The sequence below is a fragment of the Polyodon spathula genome, chromosome 4, assembly GCF_017654505.1.
Source record: "Polyodon spathula isolate WHYD16114869_AA chromosome 4, ASM1765450v1, whole genome shotgun sequence".
Lineage (NCBI taxonomy): Eukaryota > Metazoa > Chordata > Actinopteri > Acipenseriformes > Polyodontidae > Polyodon > Polyodon spathula.
In genome coordinates, this window is record NC_054537.1 from 19,275,905 (window position 1) to 19,297,623 (window position 21,719).

The 21,719-nt window shown below is 43.1% G+C and overlaps 1 protein-coding gene across 6 annotated transcripts; it reads left to right on the top strand.

Moving 5' to 3' along the window:
* Window positions 1-97: 97 nt before the first annotated feature.
* On the top strand, window positions 98-19,003 carry LOC121314273 (alanine aminotransferase 2-like). 6 transcript variants are annotated; one of them, XM_041247340.1, is made up of 18 exons: window positions 98-187; window positions 438-605; window positions 973-1,094; window positions 1,464-1,601; window positions 3,375-3,519; window positions 6,451-6,567; window positions 7,653-10,063; window positions 10,537-10,667; window positions 11,694-11,783; window positions 12,277-12,385; window positions 13,162-13,295; window positions 13,925-14,171; window positions 14,518-14,597; window positions 15,327-15,463; window positions 16,028-16,202; window positions 16,747-16,902; window positions 17,354-17,466; window positions 18,552-19,003. In XM_041247340.1, the coding sequence occupies exons 7-18, from the start codon at window positions 9,877-9,879 to the stop codon at window positions 18,640-18,642; spliced, it is 1,650 nt and encodes a 549-aa protein (XP_041103274.1). In that variant the 5' UTR covers window positions 98-187; window positions 438-605; window positions 973-1,094; window positions 1,464-1,601; window positions 3,375-3,519; window positions 6,451-6,567; window positions 7,653-9,876; the 3' UTR covers window positions 18,643-19,003. The 6 variants fall into 6 exon arrangements, with proteins under 6 accessions (XP_041103274.1, XP_041103277.1, XP_041103276.1 ...); XM_041247343.1 differs by lacking the exon at window positions 98-187 and having other exon boundaries at window positions 513-605; window positions 10,535-10,667; XM_041247342.1 differs by lacking the exon at window positions 98-187 and having other exon boundaries at window positions 513-605; window positions 7,653-10,012; window positions 10,535-10,667.
* The last annotated feature ends 2,716 nt before the right edge of the window (window positions 19,004-21,719 follow it).

A 21,719-nucleotide genomic window follows, 5' to 3' on the forward strand; every position in this document is an offset into this window, starting at 1 on the left:
TCCACCCTTCTTTCCTTTCATTACCCAACTAGTTGCTTTGCCTGAAAACATCATGCTTGCTATAATGTGTTTCTTTCAAAACTGCACATGTGAGACCTTGTGAAGATCTCCTACTAGATGAGTTACTGGTATCAGCATGAGATCCATACTTGCCTCTTGACTACACAGCTCTCTCTCTAGTTGAATGGTAAGACCAACGTCTTTGAATTGTATGGTTTGCGGATCTCGTCCAGCCCTTGCCTTCCCATTCAATTCAAAGGGCTGAGATGCCAGTTCATTACAAAGGAGCCCTATGGGAAATAATCCAGACCCCTGTGGTAATTTAATGTCCCTGTTCTTTGTATTATAATATGTAACATGTGTGCTGGTTTGAGACATGTGACTGAAACTCCCTGGCCTGGTTCCCTTTTCACTGCCCACTTCTCTTTGTGTTTCAGCCCCAGAGACGACAATAGCGCCCCCGCCAGCCGGGCTGTGTCCCGGGAATCAGGTCCTGCGGGGAGGAGAGCAGAGCTGTGGCTGCCGTGAAGGCCTGCTCCTCCAGAGAGAGAACTACACCTGCAGGTCCAGCTTTGTACTGCAGGGGGAGACATTGCACTGTTTGGGTGAGACCACACTGATCCCCCTTCTAAAAGTTTCAAATACTAAAAGTATAGAAAAGTGTAATAACGCATAGTGAAAGCACGGTAAAGCATAGGCAAAGCATATTAATAACAGAGACCATAGTTTACCCGTGATGCCTGTGGGCTTGTCTCTCGCCCTTTTGCTGTGTTGGTACACAGTGGAAGTGTTTTAATGTGTTTTAATACTCACTGTCTGTTTGCATGAACCCACCAATACAGAGTGACTCTTTCCCTCTCTCTCACACCTCTCTTCCTTTCTCCTCTCTTCCTCTCTCCTCTCTCCCTCCTCTCTACTCTCTCACCTCTCACATCTCTCTACCCTGTCTCCCCCTATCCCCACTCCTCTCAGACACTGATGAGTGTGAAGGGGGTGCAGAGGCCTGCGGGCCCCATGCCAGCTGGACCAACACTGTGGGCTCCTTCCTGTGTTGCTGCCAGCGAGGTTTCCTCATGGGACCAGGCGCTGTGAGGGTATGTTGAGGGATGTGAAGTTCGGGTTGGGGGCGGGTGATTTACTGAGCAAGCAGCCGCTTATGTCAGGAGACCAGAGAGTCAAGATTTACTTGATTATGAGGTCAGGCTGCATGTATAACATAAATATAAAGTCTGTTTTATGAAAATATAATAATTCCCTTAATTCAAACTATAATAGTATTAAAGTTCATGCTATGGTTACACTACTATACTGTTGTATTCTTGTAGTGAAATTACATAGATTCTATCTATGTCAGAATTTAGTTAATTGTCAGGACACAAGTTCGTTTGTAAGCAGTTAGGGAGATGCTGTGACGCATCCACAAAGTAAATTGCTAAATGCTTCTCTCGCCCCCTCCCACCCAGACGTGGATGAGTGTCAGCTGGCGCAGGTGACAGATCTGCAGGCCTGCCCGGAGCACGCTGTATGTCAGAACACGCCCAGCTCCTCCTGCGCTTGTGAGAAGGGCTTCGTTCTGGCGCTGGATGGAAAGAACTGCGTGGGTGAGGCGTGCAAACAGACTGGTGGGACTGCAGTGTTGTGTGGTGTGCAGTGTTATGTTGTGTTGTGTGATGTGGTGCAGTATGCAGTGTTGTGTGGTACGGTGCAGTATGCAGTGTTGTGTGTGTGGTGCAGTTTTGTATGGTAAATCATATTAAAAAAGCAAACCATGGTAAACTAACCCTTTTAAAAGTTTCTCATAGTAAAAGTACAGCAAAATCTATTAAAGCATAGTGGAAGCACAGTAATGGATAGGCATGCATTGTAAAACCCAGAGAGGTATGGTAAAGCGTGTTAACAAATTATGGTAAATATGTAGTATAAACATGGGGAGAATACCATGCTAAACTTCTGTACGGATACAAACATGACTTTATGATTGAGAAGCAGGCTTCGGCAAGCATTGTGCTTATTTAAGAACTGGTCTCTGCATTCTGGTTAAAGATGAACAGTTTAGTCTAGAATCCTTTTTGTTTCTGTTGAAATTGTCCCTTGGCTGATTCCAAGGCTAACAGCCTGTTCCAGCTGTTGGAATAACCCCAAGGCCCAGGTTATAAGGGGAAGCAGCTTCGAGCTCTGAATTAGACTCCCTGCTTCCCCACGCCGGACAAGATGCGACAAGCGAGTGCGTGCTGCAATGAGACCAAAATAATAGAGTCTCTACCTTTAATAATTACCCACTAGGTGATGAAGATGCCCAGTGTGGTTGTTATTATTAGTGGAGAGTAGTGGTACATGTTAGTATTGTACTAAGATTCTTTTGTGTAGATAAATAGGAATATTTTCAATTTCTCTACAAAGTATTTAGTGCAAGGAAAGTAAAAAATCTACTTACTTTCTTTACAGTGCTTGAATATTAAAATCAATATAGAAATTAATAATTGCAAAAGGGAACTGTTGTAATCTACACAGTTCATAAATTGATTTTAATAGAGTAAATATGTGAGTAACTGTATATGAAATACAGTTGATCAAAAACAGTTGCGTAAGACATTTCATCAGTCGCCTGATCATTTAGCAGCAAGGTAGTCAATAGCACACCTGCCTTTTTCTTTATAGCACTATTAGATATGCTGGAATCCATGGTTGGTTAAACTATGACTATAAATTAGGGCTGTGCAGACACTGAATAATTCTCTTAACAGCCTTGTTTAGGGCTAACTTTGTCAACTCCTCTAACTTTTTTATAAGGGAGTACAGACCTGCTCGTTCTGTATGCACTGTAAGCTGACTTACTGGGTGTATTAACTTGAACAAGCTGAGACAGAAACTCAGACAGACAGAAACAAAGATACACACGCACAAAGACACACAGACACTTAGAAACACACAGGCACTGAGACATACACAAATACTCAGAAACATACAGACACACAGTTACAGACAAACTCAGATACACAGACACACACCTGCCTAAGACGCTCCACTAGGTGCTAAAGAGTTAAATAGCTTCAAATGTCATTTTAATTTGTAATTTTACATTCCTTTACTGTTTTATTTCAAGTTGTTCTGGGTTCTGTTGAGCATTGTGACAGCCTGACCTTTAAACTCTGCCAGCCCCACCTACTCCTTGTCTATATAAAGGTAAAGTAGGCATGGGGTTCGGTTAAAATGTGGAAAAAAAATAAAGTGACAGTTGAAGCTGCTTACTTTTTAAGATTGTACTTGCTGTCGTCTTTGATTAAACCTCTCTCCCTCCCCCTCCCTCTTCTCTCTCTCTCCATCCCTCCTTCCCTCTCCCTCTCTCTCTTTCCCTCCACCTCCCTCCCTCGCAGACGATAACAAGTGTGAGTCGGGGGAAGCATGGCTGCGACACGAACGCTTGCTGTGGCAACATCATTGGCTCATACTTCTGCCAGTGCTACCAGGGCTTCAACGGGGACGGGCACTCCTGCTTCATTACCAGTTACACTCTTACATGTACCGAGTATTAAACAGCTTCACTGTGACATCAATCCCTTTGACTTTGTATTTAAAAACATGGCACAGGGGCAGGAGCTATACAGGATGATTCATAATTCACACAACTTGTTGTTTTGCATTGTTTTCAATTCTAGTTAAATGTTGGCATTGTTGAACAGCCCCATGGTGGCTAAATGGTGTGTCTCTGACGCGGACGTTTTTCCTTTGAATGTCCTCCTGCAAGTGCCCTTCAGTTTTTACGATGCTGCACCCTTTCTGAAACAACCCACATGTTAACTAATCCCAATTATTTCAGTGATCGAAATTGTAATAGTCGTTTATTTCTCAAAAAAATAATTCCAGTCCTCCTTCATATGATTTTTTTTTAATAAAAACAGTTTAATTCCCAGACAAAAAGGAATCCAATGAAACATAATACAGAAGGTAACCACATATACAAACTGCACGTACAACTGTTAAAACAATACTGTAGGTTTAATTCTACATGACTCTTCAACACCGTCAGGTGAGTTTGTCATAGTCCCACGGTACAGAAACACACAGGTTAAATAGAAAATAAAACAAGCCCCCCCCCCCCCCCCCCCCCCCTTCCAACAGGCATTTAATGATTACGTTTTTTATATAACATCTTAAAATCTTACCAAATCATTTATATCACTGCAGCTGAAAACTTTCTTTATGCGAGTGCAGTGTCAGATGTCATGTTTTAAATTAAAATACATGTTTGTGATATCAAATGTTTCTTTTCAAAACTACATATTTAAAACCCGTGCAGTTAGTGGACGTGTGCAATAGGTAAGATTTATGGTAAGGTTATTCAATCACAGTCCTGGAGGGCCGTTCCAGGTTTAACAGATAAAATTATATCATTAACGACTTCAGGGTCTAGATGGGTTGGATGGAGGCTGAGCTGGTCCAATTAACCCATTAGAAGAAGGATGGAACAAAGACCTGGAGCCGAAGGGCCCACTTTGAGCACTCCTGATTTATGGAATTATTTTGTTCGCTACAGTCTCTTAACATCACAGAATACAGAACCGATATGGTGGGAAGAAGTCAATGAAAGAGGGGGGATCATTAACTTTAATGTGATTGTGCTTGTCTGAGTCAAGCGCCTCTGTGAAGGGGAAGGTGTTAATCTCCCCACCCCGCTTTTTACTGATATTAATGGACTCCCCCTCTTGTTCCTAATATTAATGGGATGCCCCCCACCCTCTTGTTACTGATATATTCGACCCCCCCCCCCCCCCCGCCCCCGCTCTCGTCGTATGGTGAACCAGGCAATGAACCAGACAGTGTGAGTGCCGTGAACCAGACAGTGTGAGTGTAGTGAACCAGGCAGTGTGAGTGCAGTGAACCAAGCAGTGAGAGTGCAGTGAACCAGGCAGTGTGAGTGTAGTGAACCAGACCGTGCACCAGTCTGTGTGAGTGCAGTGAACCAGGCAGTGTGAGTATAGTGAACCAAGCAGTGCGAGTGCAGTGAACCAGGCAGTGGGAGTGCAGTGAACCAGACCGTGAACCAGGCAGTGTGAGTGCAGCAAACCAGGCAGTGTGAGTGCAGCGAACCAGGCAGTGAGTGCAGTGAACCAGACTGTTAACCAGTCTGTGTGAGTGCAGTGAACCAGACAGTGTGAGTGTAGTGAACCAAGCAGTGCGAGTGCAGTGAACCAGGCAGTGGGAGTGCAGTGAACCAGACCGTGAACCAGGCAGTGTGAGTGCAGTGAACCAGGCAGTGTGAGTGTAGTGAACCAAGCAGTGCGAGTGCAGTGAACCAGGCAGTGGGAGTGCAGTGAACCAGACCGTGAACCAGGCAGTGCGAGTGCAGTGAACCAGGCAGTGGGAGTGCAGTGAACCAGACCGTGAACCAGTCTGTGTGAGTGCAGTGAACCAGACAGTGTGAGTGTAGTGAACCAAGCAGTGCGAGTGCAGTGAACCAGGCAGTGGGAGTGCAGTGAACCAGACCGTGAACCAGGCAGTGTGAGTGCAGCAAACCAGGCAGTGTGAGTGCAGCGAACCAGGCAGTGAGTGCAGTGAACCAGACTGTGAACCAGTCTGTGTGAGTGCAGTGAACCAGGCAATGAGCAATGCAGTTTGAATGCAGTGAACCACACCGTGAATCAGACAGTGTGAGTGCAGTGAACCACACCATGAATCAGACTGTGAGTGCAGTGAACCACACTGTGAACCAGACAGTGTGAGTGCAGTGAACCAGAATGTGAACCAGACAATGTGAGTGCAGTGAACCAGGCAGTGTGAGGGCAGTGAACCAGACTGTGAACCAGACAGTGTGAGTGCAGTGAACCAGGCAGTGTGAGTGCAGTGAACCAGACAGTGTGAGTGCACTGAACCAGACCGAGAACCAGACTGTGAGTGCAGTGAACCAGACAGTGTGAGTGCAGTGAACCAGACCGTGAACCAGACAGTGTGAGTGCAGCGAACCAGGCAGTGTGAGTGCAGTGAACCAGACAGTGAACCAAATGGTGTGAGTGCAGTGAACCAGGCAGTGTGAGTGCAGTGAACCAGGCAATGAGCAATGCAGTTTGAATGCAGTGAACCACACCATGAATCAGACAGTGTGAGTGCAGTGAACCAGACAGTGTGAGTGCAGTGAACTAGGCAGTGTGAGGGCAGTGAACCACACCATGAATCAGACTGTGAGTGCAGTGAAGCACACCGTGAACCAGACAGTGTGAGTGCAGTGAAGCACACCGTGAACCAGACAGTGTGAGTGCAGTGAACCACACCGTGAACCAGACAGTGTGAGTGCAGTGAACTAGGCAGTGTGAGGGCAGTGAACCAGGCAATGAGCCAGGTGGTGTGAGTGCAGTGAACCAGGCAGTACAGTGGCATTGTATGTATGGCTGTAGTGGAGCTGTTTGTTTTCTAATAAACCTGGCAGCTGATCAGTGTCATCTCTCTCCCCCGCAGGACCTGCCCTATCGTAACAACAATAGTCAGCATGGTGCAAGCGGTCAGGCAGGGCGTCCGGGAGAGCTATGTGGACCGCTGTGGACCCCTGGGAGTGCATCTCTGCACCAAGTACAGGTACCAGACCTGAACCAGCATGCAGTCCCTTAGAAAAGTTTCCCATAGTAAAAGCACAGCAAAGTGTATTAATGCATAGTGAAAGTTACAGTAAAGCATAGGAAAGCATTATAAAGACAAGTGCGGTATGCTAAAGCATATTAAAACATGACAAACTTGTGTAAACAATGGTAAATGTATAGTATAACTAATAGAAGCGCATGGGAGGAAAACTGATCCAGTGGTTAAAGTCCAGGGCTTGTAACCAGGAGGTCACTGGTTCAAATTCCACCTTTGTCACTGACTCACTGTGTGACCCTGAGTAAGTCGCTTAACCTCCTTGTGCTTCATCCTCCAGATAAGATGTTAAATTGATGTCCTGTTGTATGTGATTCTACATGTAATGCACAGTTCACAGCCTACCTCTGTGACGCACTTTGTGATGGTGGCCCACTATGAAAGGCACTATATAAAGATATTATTATTAAAAAATACTGTGATAAACTTTTAAAGGGGGTTTCACAAAACAACCAGTTCTCATTTGTAAACAGAGCCTTTTCTACATTTCATTTAATTGTGTTTATAGTTTTTCTTTTTTTTTTTTTTTTTTTACAAATTGTTAATATTAAATCTTCAGAATTTTTGGAATTGTAGCTAACAAATTACTCAAATCTTACTTGCCCTCCACTTCTATTCACTATACATGTCTAACATGTCCAGTTTTCAGTGAATTGGACAAAGCTGTGTTTTCATTTCAAAACATCTGGTACTGCATGAGGTTAAAGAAAGTTCTTAGTTTGCTAGCCTTGCCTTCCAGGAACTCTGTTATTGCTTTACTTCCTAGTGTCTTCTGGGTCAAAGCATCTTACGAACTGCTTGGTTAATGACAGGATAGAAGCAGTTGGGGACAATTTCACCCTCGAGGTGACCAAACAAGTGCAAAACTAACTGAAAGCATGGCTTGTAAACTGAGATTTCTTAAACCAAGTAATATCAGATTTCTTGTTTTAAAATAAAAGTTTACTGTATGTTTGAGACTTTAACAGGATATCACATACACACATGTGCCTCACACTTGAAATGACCTTTCCCTGCTTTTTACACAGAATCAATCAGGCTTGTATGTATGTGCAGGCGTACAAGGTGGGCTACAAGATCCACTGTTCACAGAAAAAGGAGTGATGAACCCAGACCCTGGAGAGACCACCAGCCCAGGAACCCAACAGACCAACTTCAGAGAGATTGGGACCCCCATCACAGCACTGACACTCCCACTGACAGCACAGCGAGACAGGCCTCTGTTCTACAGCACAGCGAGACAGGCCTCTGTTCTACAGCACAGCGAGACAGGCCTCTGTTCTACAGCACAGCGAGACAGGCCTCTGTTCTACAGCACAGCGAGACAGGCCTCTGTTCTACAGCACAGCGAAACAGGCCTCTGTTCTACAGCACAGCGAGACAGGCCTCTGTTCTACAGCACAGCGAGACAGGCCTCTGTTCTACAGCACAGCGAGACAGGCCTCTGTTCTACAGCACAGCGAGACAGGCCTGTGTTCTACAGCACAGCGAGACAGGCCTCTGTTCTACAGCACAGTGAGACAGCAGAATGAGGCACCTCTCTGTGCAGCTCACTCAGTAGAAAACATAAGAACACTTACGAGCAAGAGGCCTTTCGGCCCATCAGTGCTCATCCGGTTCCTAGTAGCTGATTGATCTCAAAACGTTGTCAAGTTGGGTTTTATAGGATCTCAATGATTCAGCATCAGTAACTTGGCTAGGTAACCCATTCCTTACCCTCACCACTCTATGTGTGAAGATGTTTGTCTCTTCCCTCTCCTATTTCTATCGCCACCTAATTTCCTCTGGTCCTGGTTTCTGCTCTGTGCTTGTAGTATCGGCTAAGATTAACTTTGTCAGCTGTTGTTCAGATTATAAAGATTTCTATCATACCTTGATATAACAGTAACTGACAGTACAGGATCCAGAGCAGCCAGCATGGGGAGGACTATGGCTTTTCATGTTGAAATATTCTTTCATTTTCCATTAGCTGGAAAACAAAAGTATAATTCATACCAAAAAACAATCTGTCAACAGTAAAATAAAGTACTCCATTAAAGTGAATGTGTTTTTTTCAGATAAATTCTGCTAGAGGAACCAATACAAGCATGGTCATTTTTGCCACCTGTTAGATTTCAATATTTGACCCATCATTAATAGCAACAGTGCAGCGCCCTCTGGTGTCTACAAATCTGCATGACCATATTTTAAAGGCAATAACCATTTGTTGCTGCATTATAAATGATAAAGCCACTCTCAGCCAATCAAAACGGCAGATTTCAGAACATTCCAGCTACCAACTGACAACACTTCTAAAGACATGGATAACTTGATTACCATTGTATTGGGCTCTTTCCTTTTAATTAAAACGTGATTCCTAATGTTAATATATGCAGTTGACCCTGTTTCTTATGGTGTAAGTGTCTTCTTGTTTCGCTGTTGCTTCAGGCTCTCTTGTCCATACCAGGGGTGTTCTCTCTGTTCCACTACACCTCTGAACAGCAGCGATCTCTTCTTTTGTAAACTCAGTGGAATATTTGTCAGTGTTCACTGCTTTTGTGTTTTGTGTTTGTATCACAGTTGAAATAAATCCTATTGTTTGGTGTGTACATTCATTGCTTTAGCAGAAGCTAAAATCAATGGAGCACAGTGGGCTCGATCAGTTCACTTTTGGAAAATTGAAATCTGTGCAATAAAAAATTCTTATTCTAGTTTAAACACAAAATGTGCCTCATCATGTTTGCTTAATATTTGAGACCTTTGTGCTGTAGCAAATGGATGTGCACAGCAGGTAAAAAAAAAATGTATTCCCTTTGACAAAAAAAAAAAAAAAAAAAACAGCTCTGATGTGGCTGTGTCCCTCTACTGGCAAGATTGCTGCATTACGACGTGTTCTTATCTAGTGTTCTAACCCGTGGACATTTCATGCACACCTCTGTTTTAATTTTTGTTTCATCAGTGCAACTTTAAGTTAATCTGTAACCAGTTAATAAAGACCTTGTACATGCCTTAACCTTGAGTTTATAGAAGTTTAACTGCGACCGGAGATTGGCTTTGAAAAACACAGGCAGAGAAAACTGAGGTAGCAAAAAGACAGTGAGCTGAGGACACTCCTGCAAGGACAGACCAGGAGTTTAGTGAGGAGCCAGGTAGGGGCAGGTCACTAGAGTGAGGAATTGGGAGGGAGCCCGTGTGGTCTAGTGATCAGCGCTAAGAGACAGTGAGGGAAGCTGTGTGGTCTAGTGATCAGGGCTAAGAGACCGGGACGAGGCAATGAGCTCTAGGTGCTCATTCACACAGTCACATGATGTCATAACACTACAGGGAAAGAAGGAATGCAGGGAATCGGTCCGGTTTAACAAACGTGCTAGACTGAGGCAGAGGGGTAACTACCTGGTTATTGGACAAGGTAATAGACACCTCCTTTTGTTTTGGAAAATTAATTCGACGAAGAGATCAGGTATAACCCTTCTAAAAGTTTACTGCTGTAAATTATCGTGGTCATTTTGCAGTTTTCTTATGCTTATACTGTTTTCACCCCCAGGTTGTTTTGTTTTTTGCTTTAACTTACCTCTGGATATTGCTTTATCTGTGCTTTATTACACTGTACTTTTACTATGTTGCTCTTTTAAAAGAGAAGGGCTGAGATGTTTGGGTTCATTAGGAGACATGTTTTGTGTTGGTGGCTGTAACTCATTTAAACTGCCCGAAGAAGCTTTTTAAAATCAATCAGCATTTCTCAGTTATGAGTTTGCTTTTATTTTTATTTTTTGTACTTCAAATATTATTTCTGTAAAGCAGTTTATTTAAAATTGAGAATAGAAAATCGAAGAGTAAAAAGCTTCAAAAGCCTTCATGTTTTTGTTTACCGTCCCCATATGTTTTTCATATTGTGAGTCGTTCATGTTACTGTGCTGTGCTGTCTGGTCAGAGACTCAGCAATGGCAGCTCAGCGGAACTCTGTAACTCTGCTGGAAGTGAACCCCACTGTCAGAAACATGAAGCTTCCTGCTAAAGGAGCCCTGGTCAGCAGAGCAGCTGAGATCACACAGGAGCTGCAGCAGGTGAGTGAGGCAGGGTGAGCAGGCAAATTAGCTAGATGGTTAATGATCTATCATGATAGTTATATAGATATATATATTATATATATATATATAATATATATATATAGATATATATATATATATATTACTATAGATATATATAATAGTATATTATGTCTACAGATGTTAGAGTATTCTTAGTAATCCACTACATTTTTACAAAACCGATAGGTTTTGTAATTTAGTACAAAAGATAAAGACTGACACTAACGACAAAAATTCTATGACTTTTAATATATACTGACAATTTTTTATTTTTTTTTAAATAGAAATATATATTGGAAATAAATGTGTCCGAAAAACAAGTCTTTTGTCAGACAAATGTATAAAGTATAATTCTCAACCTATCTTCATAGCTCATTTGTTTAAAGTAATTGAAGCTCAGGAAATAGTTCCAGAACGCTTCACTGCCATACACATCTGTCACTTTGTAGTTCTCAAATGTGCAGTTTTGAAAGAAACACATTTTTAACAGGCATTTATATTTTCATTTTAAAACATGCTAGCTGGTACTACTGTGTTCTCCCAGATAGAACTCAGGGATTGGGAGAGAGAGGGAGAAGAAAATGGTGAGAGGAGAGGAGAGAGGAATGGAAAAGTGATGGTAGGAGAGGAGAGAGGATGAAGGAAAGGAGGAGAGAGGAATGGAACAGTGATGGTAGGAGAGAAGAGGGGAGGAAAGGAAGGAGGGGAGAGGGGAGGAATAGAACAGTGATTGCAGGAGAGGAGAGGGGAGGAAGGGAAGGAGGAGAGAGGAGAGGAATAGAACAGTGATTGCAGGAGAGGAGAGGGGAGGAAAGGAAGGAGGAGAGGAAAGGAATAGAACAGTGATTGCAGGAGAGGGAAGGGGAGGAAGGGAAGGAGGAGAGGATAGAGTAAAGAGAAGGGTGGAGAGGAGAGGAGAGAGTAAAGAAAGGAGGCGAGGAGGTCCTTGTGGTGCACAGAGGTGTGTGGAGTTGTCTATGATTCTGTCTGATTGTCTGGTAGGGGGTGCCGAAGCCCTTCAAGGAGGTCATCTCAGTTCACTATGGGGACGGACATGCCATGGGAATGAAGCCAATCACCTTCATTCGACAGGTAAACACACAAACAAGGGACAGCTACAAAAACAGATCCTCGGTATAAAGAGCGATATGTACTAGGGATGTGCAGCTGCTCGGATTTCCTGACTATACCCTTTAACATGTTTTAAGTTGTTAGGTATTCATTAAAATGAAATAAAACTTCTTAAACAACATTTTGACCTCCTGATTTAAACTCAATATACCAAATCAACTCCCAGTATACAACACTGGTGATAATCCAGTCACAACAACTACCTTGTCAATCACTCAATGTAGAAGTTCATTGCCAGTCACTGGGGTATGATAATTGTATAGATGAGGGCAAATTGAGTACCTGCTGACAGAAAAACATGATGAAGGGAATTGCTTGAAGAATCTGAGTATCTGGGCCTTACTTTTGGTATGGTGTCGTGACTTATCAGTGACATTCTGTCAGATCTTTTGTATTTTTAACTAAAGCTATAGTTTTAAATCACTGATTTAGACCTGGAAATCCATCTTGTCAGGTCATGGCTGCCTGTTTCTACCCTGAGCTTCTAGACAGTGAGCAGCTTCCCAACGATGTGAGGTCACGAGCAAAGACACAGCTGCAGAAATGCGACGGGGGAAGCATCGGTAACGACCTTGTGGGGCTGGGCGTCCCATTTCAGGGCTGGGATTCTGGGGCTATACGAGCCCTTGTCAGAGTACTTGCTAGATGCTAACATGTGTTTCTGCCTGCTCTGTTTTGCAGAAACTAACTCTAATATTTCTTGTGAAATTGGCGTCTGATCTCTTAAAATTCAGTCAGCCAATGCATAATGCTAACGTAAAGTGGCTTGAGTGAAAGTAAAAGCATAGCAAAGTGTAATAAATCACTGTGGAATCATGGGATAGCTTAGCTAATTATTTAAAGCCATGATATGTACTGTGGTAAAGCATATTTAAAAACATGGTAAACTAAGGTAAATGCATAGTAGAACTATGACAACAGAATGGGGGAAATCTGCAATATGACTGTGTGTTGGGCTGATTGAGGACATTACAGTTAGCGAGTGAGTAAGATTCTGCTAAAAGGCTTTTTGTCTTGTGGAGTTTCTGCTGCATCAGGCTCCAAGCTTTTTTTATACATTTAACCAGGAGAAAATATACAATCAAGCAACTAGAGAATGCTGGGAAAATGTTTTAAATGTTTCTGTACCTTGACATTGACAATACTTGTATGACTTGTCATGTCAGTAAAGACCATTTTAATTAAATTGCAGAGGAGAGACGGGAGTGGAGGGGAGAGAGGGGAGAGGGGAGGGAGAGGAGAGGAGAGAGAGAAGAGAGGGGGTGTAACTCCCTTTAAGACACTGCTATATCCTGTTAAACTGTAACCTTTTTTTCTTGCATCTCTTCATCCCTGGCAGGTTCGTACTGTGACTCGAGAGGACTCCTTCATGTCCGGCAGAGCGTGTCGCGGTACATCGAACGGCGAGACGGGGGGGTACCCTGTGACCCCGGGGATATTTACATCACGGGAGGAGCCCAGAGAGCGCTGCAGGCAGGTCCAGGGTCGAAGAGCCCCTTCATTTTACATTTCTAATGTTCTTTCTTACTAAAAGACAGGAATCTGGCTTTTGCTGGGGTTCTTACTCTTACATGTCTCTCCTGTGGAGTAGAAGAGTGCCCTGCATGCGCTATGAGGGAGGTGTACATTTATCAAGATCAAGGCACTGGATGACAAGCAATTGCCAGGATAGAGCCTTTTACAACTGGTCAAACAATAACAATGGGGACTTAACCACACTGACCACACTAACCACACTGCCTCCCTCCCTCCCAGCCCCTCACCTCTCACCACTAGACCACACTGCCTTCCTCCCTCCCAGTCCCTCAGCTCTCACCACTAGACCACACTGCCTTCCTCCCTGTCAGTCTCTCAGCTCTCACCACTAGACCACACCGCTTTCCTCCTTCTCATTCCCTCAGATCTCACCACTAGACCACACTGCCTCCCTCTCAGTCCCTCATCTCTAACTGCTAGACCACACGGCCTAATAGGTATAATCGCAATGCTACAATAGTGATACCTAGTGGAGAAAACATCTAAGTGATATTAACAAAATACAAATCCCTGTCACATTTGAAGCTCCAGGCTCCTTATCCAGTCCATCTCTCCCTGTGTCTCAGCTGGTTCTGAAGATGCTGGTGCACAGTGAAGGTCACTCTCGGACGGGTGTCCTGGTTCCTGTTCCCTCATACATGCGGTTCAACAGCGCTGTGCAGGAGCAGGGAGGGGTCATGCTGCCATACCACCTGAGCGAGGAGCAAGGCTGGGAGCTAGACATCAAGGAACTGCAGAGAGCCCTCCACACAGCCAGGAGTCAGAAGTGCAGCCCCAGAGTGCTGTATGTCATCAACCCTGGGAACCCCACAGGTGTCTTGCAGGAGCCAGGATAACATTAGTGTGCTAGTGTACAACCACTGAGAGGAAATGCCCCATGGTCCCCCTGTGGCCTATTGCATAAAAACCTTCAGCATCACATTGAAGGACTTCAGGAGCCACTGTCCCTTACTGTGGTCTCCATCCACACGAGCCTCGGTACTGCAGTAAGCGTGGTTTGATGTAACTTAAAAATACCTCACATGTAGGTCTGCAGTACTTGGCTACAAAATAGAATTGACATTCTCACAAACAATGTTTAGACACTTCTGTTGTGATCCCCGTCTTGTTTGTATCTAACAGCTATGTTTCACTCTTGCTGTCTTCTGTTCTGTGATAGGTCAGGTCCAGAGCAGGAAGAGCATTGAAGATGTGATCCGATTTGCTGTTGAGGAGAAGCTCTTCCTGATGGCGGACGAGGTGAGCAGTGGTAATTGTTGTACCATTCAGTCTGATTGTTACATTACACAAAGTGAGTACTTGCAGAACTATCAGCTGCTGTGCTTGTGGGTGCCTGTTGTATGTCCTTTTCAGGTCTGCATTGTTTTCCCTGATATTCACAGACCATGGTGAGTCATAGTTCACTGACCTTGTGGACTCTCAGTCCTACGTTCCCTGCATCAAAGTTGACAATAGGCCATCATGAGTAAATCATCTTCACAGTTTTTAAATTTAATTGAAAGAGAGAAAAAAGATCTAGAGTAAAAATGGTGCATGAAGGTCTTCGTCTGAAATTGCGTTCCCCTTTTAAGTTTCCCAAAGCACAGCAAAGTGGAATAAAGCACAGTGAAAGCATGGTAAAGCAGAGGTAACCATTGTGAAACACAGAGAGGTGTGACAAAGCAAATAAAAGAACATGACGAACAATGGCAAACTATGGTAAATATATAGTACAGGAGTGAACAACCCTGGTCCTGCAGAGCCACAATCCTGCACAATCCACAATCAGTGGCTAAAGACCTGGAAAAATTAAATGTTGAGCAATTAAAAAAATAATTGGTTCAGTTAAGTAATTGAGAACTCAGATGGAATGAAAACCAAAAGACTGAGGCTCTCCTGGACCAGGGTTGGCCACCCTTGATAAAGTGTAGCTATGGGAAATGCATTGGAAAAACAATGCTGTTAGTGTGCGTCTGTCGCCCCCTGCAGGTGTACCAGGACAATGTCTTCGGGGATGACTGTGAGTTCCTCTCCTATAAGAAGGTTCTGTTCGAGATGGGACCGGAGTACTTCCGCAATGCTGAGCTGATCTCCTTAAACTCGATCTCCAAGGGCTTTGCAGGGGAGTGAGTACCACGCTGTGCTGAAACTAAACATAGTGAATGAACATGCAGGGAGAAGGGGAGAAGTGTGCGAGAATCACATAGTCGCAGGCATGTTGCTTTTGTATGTTCTCAAATACACTGAAGCTGAACTGTATGTTAGTTTGTTACAATAAATGATGTTGATTCCAATGCTGAATCTAATTCTCACTTCTAGGCTCACTTCTTCTCACTTCAGGGGCTTACAAAACACTATCATGTTTCAGAGTAAATATTTGACTGGGTTTCAGTTAGACTTTATTGGAACACTATGAAACCTGTTAATTATACAACCGTTTTTGCCACTTTCAGTTTATGAGTAGTTTCTGACCAGGTGAGTTGATGACACATTGTGATTTCAGCAGTCAGTAATAGAAAATCTTGGATCTCTCTGCCCTGGCTGCTGGTCAGAAGCAAAGAATCAATTGAAAGTTAGCACAATAGGTAGTAAAGCCCCTGCACCTCGTTCCACGATTACAAGGCTCGCTCGCTCTCGCTCGCTCTCTCTCTCTCTCTCTCTCTCTCTCTCTCTCTCTTTTCCTTTCTTAGGTGTGGTTTCCGCTGTGGTTATCTGGAGTTTGTGAATCTGGACCCCCAGGTGCGGAGGTACGTTCAGCAGGTGAACTCGGTGGAGTGCTGCCCCCCCACCCCTGGGCAGATCATCCTGGACACCCTGATGAACCCACCCCTCCCTGGGGAGCCCTCGTACCCTTCCTTCACAATGGTGAGGCCTCACTTCAAACAGAGCACAGAAACCCATTCCATACCCTCACCACTCTTATAGTGAACAAATGTCTCCTTATCCTCTGTGCTCAGTTTGTCCACCTAATTTCCAACTGTCCTCTGGTCCAGGTTTCTGTGCTGAGCTTAAAATCGTGGTTAGGTTTACCTTTGTCAACTCTATTTAAGATTCTGAAAACTTCAATCAGGTCCCCCCTAATGGTTCTTTGTTCCAGGCTAAATAGATTCAGTTCCTTCAACGTATCAGCCTATCAACCTATCAACCTATCAGCCTATCTTCGTAGCTCAGTCCTATAAGTCGTGGTTGCCGAGGTGCTTATTGACCCTCTTAGACAGAAACAGGCTCTAATACATTGAGAAAGACTTCAAGTCAAAACGTTTGTCACTGAGCTTCTTATGTTTCTTGTAGTATTCCCAAGGATGATTGTTTCAGATGATTGTTTGTATGATGTGTTCGGGATACTCTTGAGTTTTTTTTAAATATCCCAGCCTCCTCGTCACTGCTGGTGCTGTTGTTTCGTCTGCAGGAGCGCCAGGCCAGTCTGGACACGCTGGCTCGCAATGCCCGGCTGGCAGAGCGGACTCTCAACTCTGTTCCTGGGATCAGCTGCGTCCCGATGCAGGCGGCCATGTACTGCTTTCCCAGGATCCACATGCCCTCCCGCGCAGTGCAGTGTGCCCAGGTACAAGCCATGGGGGAGGAAACACAGGGCGTGCTGTGGTAACGTGACTGCGCTGAAGTTGACAAAATCATTCTATAACTTACCCGTTGCACACTTCCATTCCTTATATAGGTGTCAAATATGAAGTTTTGAAAGAAACACACAATTAATTTAAAACATGGTATCTGGTATAATGCTTGGGTAAAGGAGCCGGTTCTGTCAGGAACAGCACAATTGATCTGAGGCGCATCCTCCTGTGATGGATCTCCTCCTAGTGGCTGATAAGTTAACAATACTGACATCTGCTAAAGACACGGACAGTACTTGTCTCTTGACTACTAAGCTTGCTGTTTAGTTGAATGGTAAGACGTTCATCTTTGAACCGTATGGTTTTCGTTCAGCCCTCGACTCTCCTTTTATTGAATGATGCCAGGCCATTACACTCATCCTCTTCCTCCTCTCCTCTCCCCAGGCCCAGGGCCTGGCTCCGGACCTGTTCTACTGTCTGAGACTGCTGGAGGAGACCGGGGTGGCTGCAGGTCCTGGCAGTGAACTGGGAGAGTGGGAAACAACCCATCATATCAGGTAAGGACTGTGGGAATCCATCCTATGCAGCTTGGACACAGCAAGGAAAGAGCAAGTACAGGCAATGCAAATTCCAACAGTGTCTGTAGCGCTTTTACTGTGTGTTTCTAAGTATTCGTGTAGTTCTTGTGTCAGGCACCTGTCAGCCCAGCAAGAGAAAAACTTACCATGACCAAAAGTCGCCATCAAACTCTTAGAAAAATTAAAAAAAAACTGACAAAAAGCTGATATTAACGTGTTTATATAGAATGTGTTGTGGCTTTAACGTTTAGTCATAGACATTGTGAATGCGAGATGCGTGCACTCTGAAAAATTTACGTTTCAATGGAATCAGGACTTGTCTGTGTTATTATGCTCTTAACTTTATTTTCTGTAGTAAAATCGTTTCAGCGTAGATTGCAGATTAAGGAATGTGTACTGATCTTTTGTTTATCACAGTGAAGAAACAGACTGTGTATATAAGTCAGGAATGGGGAGCACCTCTCTGAGGGAGCTATGTGTAAAGAGGCACTGTGCTTGCATCTCTCACCTCCTTCCTAACGGATACCAGAATACCAACACATGCACTTCATTAGAATTCCAACAGATCATTTGAAGCTGTGAATGACTGCTTATCTTCAGCTTCATTTAGTGAAGCACTGTGCTGTTCATTCAGGTGTCAGTGTGGAGAATAGGTAGTAAAGCGTTCTCAGAACAGGCTGAGTGAGCACATAGCCTGGATCAAAACAAGAAAAGATGTCATGGATACACGAGGGTCAAAATCATAAACTTCTGTTGAAAAGAGGAGGGAACCTTTGGATTACGTTTTTTTTTTTTTTTAATATACACGAAAATGTTGTTATTCTTACGTTGTTAATTATTTATTATTAACACATAAAAAAATGTTTATTAAAAAATACATAGAAGAAGTTGTGACATGGGATTTCAAAGAGCTTCAGAAATGTAAACAAATAAAGACAACAATTGTTATGTATGTTACTGATTCTTCCACTGTACAGGCCTGAGAGCACCAGCATGGTCATGGAACCGGAGACTAGGTTGGTCCCCTATGAAGCTGGGTCATTGATTTCTATTTTATCCCCCAGGTTTTGCATCCTGATGCCGACAGAGACGCTGCAGGTTGTGCTGAGCAGCTTGAAGAGTTTCCATCTGAAATTCACGCAGGAGTTTTCATAGCGCTGCTGCAGCCTCGATCTCTCAGAGACATCCTGACAAAGAAAACACACCACATGCAACATTTCAGCAGCACTGTGTCTTCATGAAGAGGTCCAATCTCATTTCAATTGTTTCTTTTCATTCCCCTGCATGCTCTTGTATGGTGTTTGCAATCATGCACAGGGTTCTGGGCTCTTTTCCTCTCATATAGATCTTATCATCTGTCTCTATAACAGCCTTTGCCTGACTTGGCATTTGCTTTGAGCTGGACTGGAGTTGCTAAGTGGCAGAACTAATAGCCTTCCTCATTCATTTAAATTGAATTATGTGACAGTGCGCCCTTTCAACTCTGCCAGCCCCACCATCTCTCCCTCCCTGTCATATATATGTGTGTGCGTAAAAAAAAATATATATATATATATATATATATATATATATATATATATATATATATAATATATATATATGTATAGTGTGTGTGTGTGTACAGCAGGTGGGGCCGGCAGTTAAAGTCACATGATTTAAGGAAGGCTGATCAGACCCAGCATTTAAGATTCTTCACACACGCTCAAGCACATGTCAAGGCAGATTTAGAGAAAAATTATAATAACTCAATATTGATGAAACACAACCCAGAACCACTGTGAAGGATTAAGCAAACACCCAAAACAGAAAGGGGAAAAAAAAAGAAAATTTACATTTGTAGTTACCTACTTTTAAGTATTGTAATGAGTATATGTCTAATCATGCATAGCCTACCCTTTGAGAGTTGTATTTCATATTCAACTAATTTGTGTATCTCCACCCGAATCACGGTTAGAGTACAAGGCCTGGTGTCCTGTTGTGGCTACTCGTTGAGATGCAGAGTTGTTTTCCTGATTATGTATTCTCTCTGACTCTCTCACATTTTCTGTGTATTGAGAAAGTATTTCGTATCCCTCTGACTTTGTTGTATTTGCAGAGTTGAGATTGTCATGCGCTTGCTGATCAGCACTTCCAAATAAAAGGAGACATTTTACTTGCTAGAGTCTCGTGGATGTATTATTTTCAACAGTGAAGACTGTACCCTACGTACAGCTTTTCAGTGTAGTTTTGAATAAACTGCTGTGTTGTTTCTCCTCCCTCCCAGCGGAGAGCAGCCAGCGAGCTTAACAAAGCAATCTAATGAGTTACTTTAGAAATGAAAACACGCTTTGTGTATGAAAAACAAAGTACTTTGACATCTGTAAGTGATTTCATTTTTCTGCTGCTCTGCCAGACCACTAAACCAGCCTCAGCTTCATTCCAGATTGGTTTCATTATCACAGCTGGGATTTTGTTACCAGCTTTTAAAAACATTTATGACATTTTATAATAGAATCAACGATCTATACACATGACATCGCTCTCTTTTTCTTAACCTAGCAGAAGAAACAGTTACACACTGATGCACGTTTTACAATCCTCCTATCAACCAATAATATCATTGATCACGTGGGTCTACCCTCCTTTTATTACTTTAAGTGAATGTAACATCAAAGCCTTTTTGATGTTTTCTACAGGAAACCATAATGTAAGGATAGAAGGAGACTGTAATTTTTGTGAAGGTTTTAGCCCCAGAATTATCTCTCTGAGAAAACGCAGGGTCCCCTTTAAATTACCTTATTTTGCACTTTAAAGATTTCTCCTTGCCATTTGTCTTCCTGCTCCAGTAATTAATGTTAAACCCAAAATTGTTTAACTAACTAACTGAAACCCAAATACTAACTGATTCTTAAACCTAGTTAATTTTGTAAACTATAGTTTCTCCAACAGTCACAAAATTTAGATATACTATGTGATTCCAATCAGCTGCTTGGAACTGGACAAGCACTGATGAGTCGTATGTTTGTCTGTCTGTGTGGGGTACTTGAGTATTGGGGTTCGCCAGTACCGTTCTTATTAGAATTGTAGAGCTGAGACAATGTTCGAATATTCAAACAAACACGGCTTGAAATGTGGCCAAAATGACCATGCATCTACTTGTACATCTAACAGAAATTACATATCAAAAAGATACCCATGCAAAGGAAACTAATGTATAAATGAGGTCTGACATAAAATAAAAACACGCAAATCATATCTTCCTTAATTTTTGACCCACCATTAAACATTGACTGCCAGTGACTCAATTATCTCACCCATTATTCAGAAAAAAACAAGTGTACAAAGAGTTCTAGGTAATCATTAATAGAAGAAAACACATCTTATTCAGACTTGAACAGGAACAATGGCAACGGATACTGTTAACTTTGCACTGAGTGCCACGATTGTTAACCTGTCAGTCATGTCATTGTGTTTGCTCAGAAAAGGAATGTGAAATGTGCGAGTTTGAACAGGGAAGTCTTTGAGCTCCTAACAGTCTCTCCTCGACACTGGGAAGCACTGAAATGAATTTGAAAGGATCCTGTTATCCCACAACACAAAACAAGTGTTTCCCTTTCACTGAGACAGTTCTGCTCTCTCCGTTGGTTCCCAGGACACTCAATGCACATTGCAGTGTGTTGGGTCCCACGTACTTGTTTTATCTACTTATGCTCTGAGCACACTCTTAAAGTCAGGGGAGACGTAACAAGGAGCACTGTGATGGGAAGCCCTCCCCTTGTAAATACAGTGCCTGTAGAAAGTCTACACCCCCTGGAACTTTTTTCACCTTTTGTTGTGTCAGTGCCTCAGAGTTTCATGCATTTACATAAGGATTTTTTTCCACTTAGCTACACACCATATTCCACACTGTTAAGAGGGAAAAAAGTTTTTATTTAGAAAAAAAGTATATATTAAAAATACAAAACTGAAAAATCATAACTGGATAAGTCTCCACCATCCTGAGTTAATACTTGCTGGAAGCACCTTTGGCAGCAATTACAGCTGTGAGTCTGTTGGGTTAGGTCTCTACCAACTTTACACACCTAGATTTGGCAATCTGTAAAAAACTGTTCAAGCTTTGTCAAGTTCCTTGGGGAGCGTTGATGGACAGCAATCTTCAAGTCATGTCACAATTTTTTGATTGGATTTAGGTTGGGGCTCTGACTGGGCCACTCAAGGAATTTACCTTTTAGTTCCTTAGCCACTCCAGTGTA